At 55.3% G+C, this 1,796-nt stretch overlaps 1 protein-coding gene across 1 annotated transcript in view; it reads right to left on the bottom strand.

Moving 5' to 3' along the window:
- The window catches only part of LOC104412234 (syntaxin-1B), a gene marked incomplete at both ends in the record, with an annotated part of 2,223 nt that extends 432 nt beyond the window's left edge, over positions 1–1,791 (bottom strand). Inside the window, 3 exons of the mRNA XM_010022878.1 lie at positions 126–199; positions 937–1,011; positions 1,776–1,791. Of these exons, the coding sequence (XP_010021180.1) occupies positions 126–199; positions 937–1,011; positions 1,776–1,791 (165 nt within the window). The remainder of the gene's footprint in view (positions 1–125; positions 200–936; positions 1,012–1,775) is intronic.
- Positions 1,792–1,796: the final 5 nt, after the last annotated feature.

Here is a 1,796-nt window from a genome sequence, read left to right as displayed (position 1 = left end):
TCGAACCCCCCCACGAACTTGCGGGGCAAGGTGGGGGGCTGGGGGGGGGGGCACCAGGAGGACACGTGTGGATGGAGGTGGCCACCAAGGGGAGGAGAAGGGTGAGCACAAGGGGAAGGTGGTACCTGGGTCTTGCGGATGCGGAGGTCGGCCGAGGAGCGGGTCAAGCCTTCCTCCTGCTCGATGCTCTGCTCGATGGCTGGAGGAGACAGAAGGGGGAGCGATAGGGTCTTTGTGGTGGACCTTCTGCCCGACGTGTGCCTCCATCCGTGGCTATTGGTGGTTCTCTGTCACAGGGGGGCTTCATGCGGGGTGGACCTCGGTCACGCAGCACAAGGTGGGCAGCCCAAGGTGGAGAACTCAAGGTGGGCAACTCAAGGTGGTCAACACAAGGTGGGCAACTCAAGGTGGTCAACACAAGGTGGGTGGACAACACAAGGTGGACAACACAAGGTGGACAACACAAGGGTGGCAACTCAAGGTGGACAACACAAGGTGGTCAACACAAGGTGGACAACTCAAGGTGGGCAACTCAAGGTGGGCAACACAAGGTGGGCAACTCAAGGTGGGCAACACAAGGTGGGCAACTCAAGGTGGGCAACACAAGGTGGGCAACTCAAGGTGGGCAACACAAGGTGGGCAACTCAAGGTGGGCAACACAAGGTGGGCAACTCAAGGTGGGCAACACAAGGTGGGCAACTCAAGGTGGGCAACACAAGGTGGGCAACTCAAGGTGGGCAACACAAGGTGGGCAACTCAAGGTGGGCAACCCAAGGTGGGCAACTCAAGGTGGACAACTCAAGGTGGTCAACACAAGGTGGACAACTCAAGGTGGACAACTCAAAGTGGACAACACAAGGTGGACAACACAAGGTGGACAACTCAAGGTGGACAACTCAAGGTGGGCAACTCAAGGTGGACACCCCAAGAGGTCACCTTTCAACTTGGAGCGCACTTTGTTCGCCGTCTTCTTGATGTCGGCCGTGAGGTCCTCGAGCTCCTGCTTTGTCTCTGGCGGGGGGATAAGGACAGGTCACCCCCTGGTGTCCCCCCATCCCATGTGTCCCTCATGGCCCCCCATAGGGGTCTCTGTGGTGTCTATGGGTGTCTCTATGGTCTCTATGGGTCTCTAGGGTCTCTATAGGTCTCTATGGTCTCTAGAAGTCTCTATAGGTCTCTGTGGTCTCTATGGTCTCTATGGTCTCTATGGTCTCTATGGTCTCTAGAAGTCTCTATAGGTCTCTGTGGTCTCTATGGTCTCTATAGGTCGTTATGATCTGTATGGGTCTCTATGGTCTCTATGGGTCTCTATAGGTCTCTATGGGATCTCTGTAGGTCTCTATGGTCTCTATGGGTCTCTATGATCTCTATGGGTCTCTATGATCTCTATAGGTCTCTATGGTCTCTATAAGTCTCTATAGGTCTGTACGGGTCTCTATGGTCTCTATAGGTCCCTATGGTCTCTATAGGTCTCTATGGTCTCTATGGGTCTCTATGGCTCTATGAGGTCCCTATATGTCTCTATATGTCTCTATGGGTCTCTATAGGTCCCTATAGGTCCCTATATGCCCCTACGCGCACTCACGGAGATGCCGTAGTGCAGCAGTGGGGTGTCTATGGGGTCTCTATAGGTCTCTATAGGTCTCTATGGGTCTCTATAGGTCTCTGTGGTCTCTATGGGTCTCTGTGGTGTCCCTCCATCCCATAACTCCCCCCTTCCCCACGTTCCCATGGATGCCCCCCATACCCCCCCTTGCCCCCCAAGTCCCGCTCACTCTCATCGGGGTTGGGGGCGG

This window comes from Nestor notabilis, unplaced genomic scaffold (assembly GCF_000696875.1).
Source record: "Nestor notabilis isolate BGI_N333 unplaced genomic scaffold, ASM69687v1 scaffold24819, whole genome shotgun sequence".
In the NCBI taxonomy this organism is placed as follows: Eukaryota; Metazoa; Chordata; class Aves; order Psittaciformes; family Psittacidae; genus Nestor; species Nestor notabilis.
This window is presented reverse-complemented; position numbering and strand designations above follow the sequence as displayed.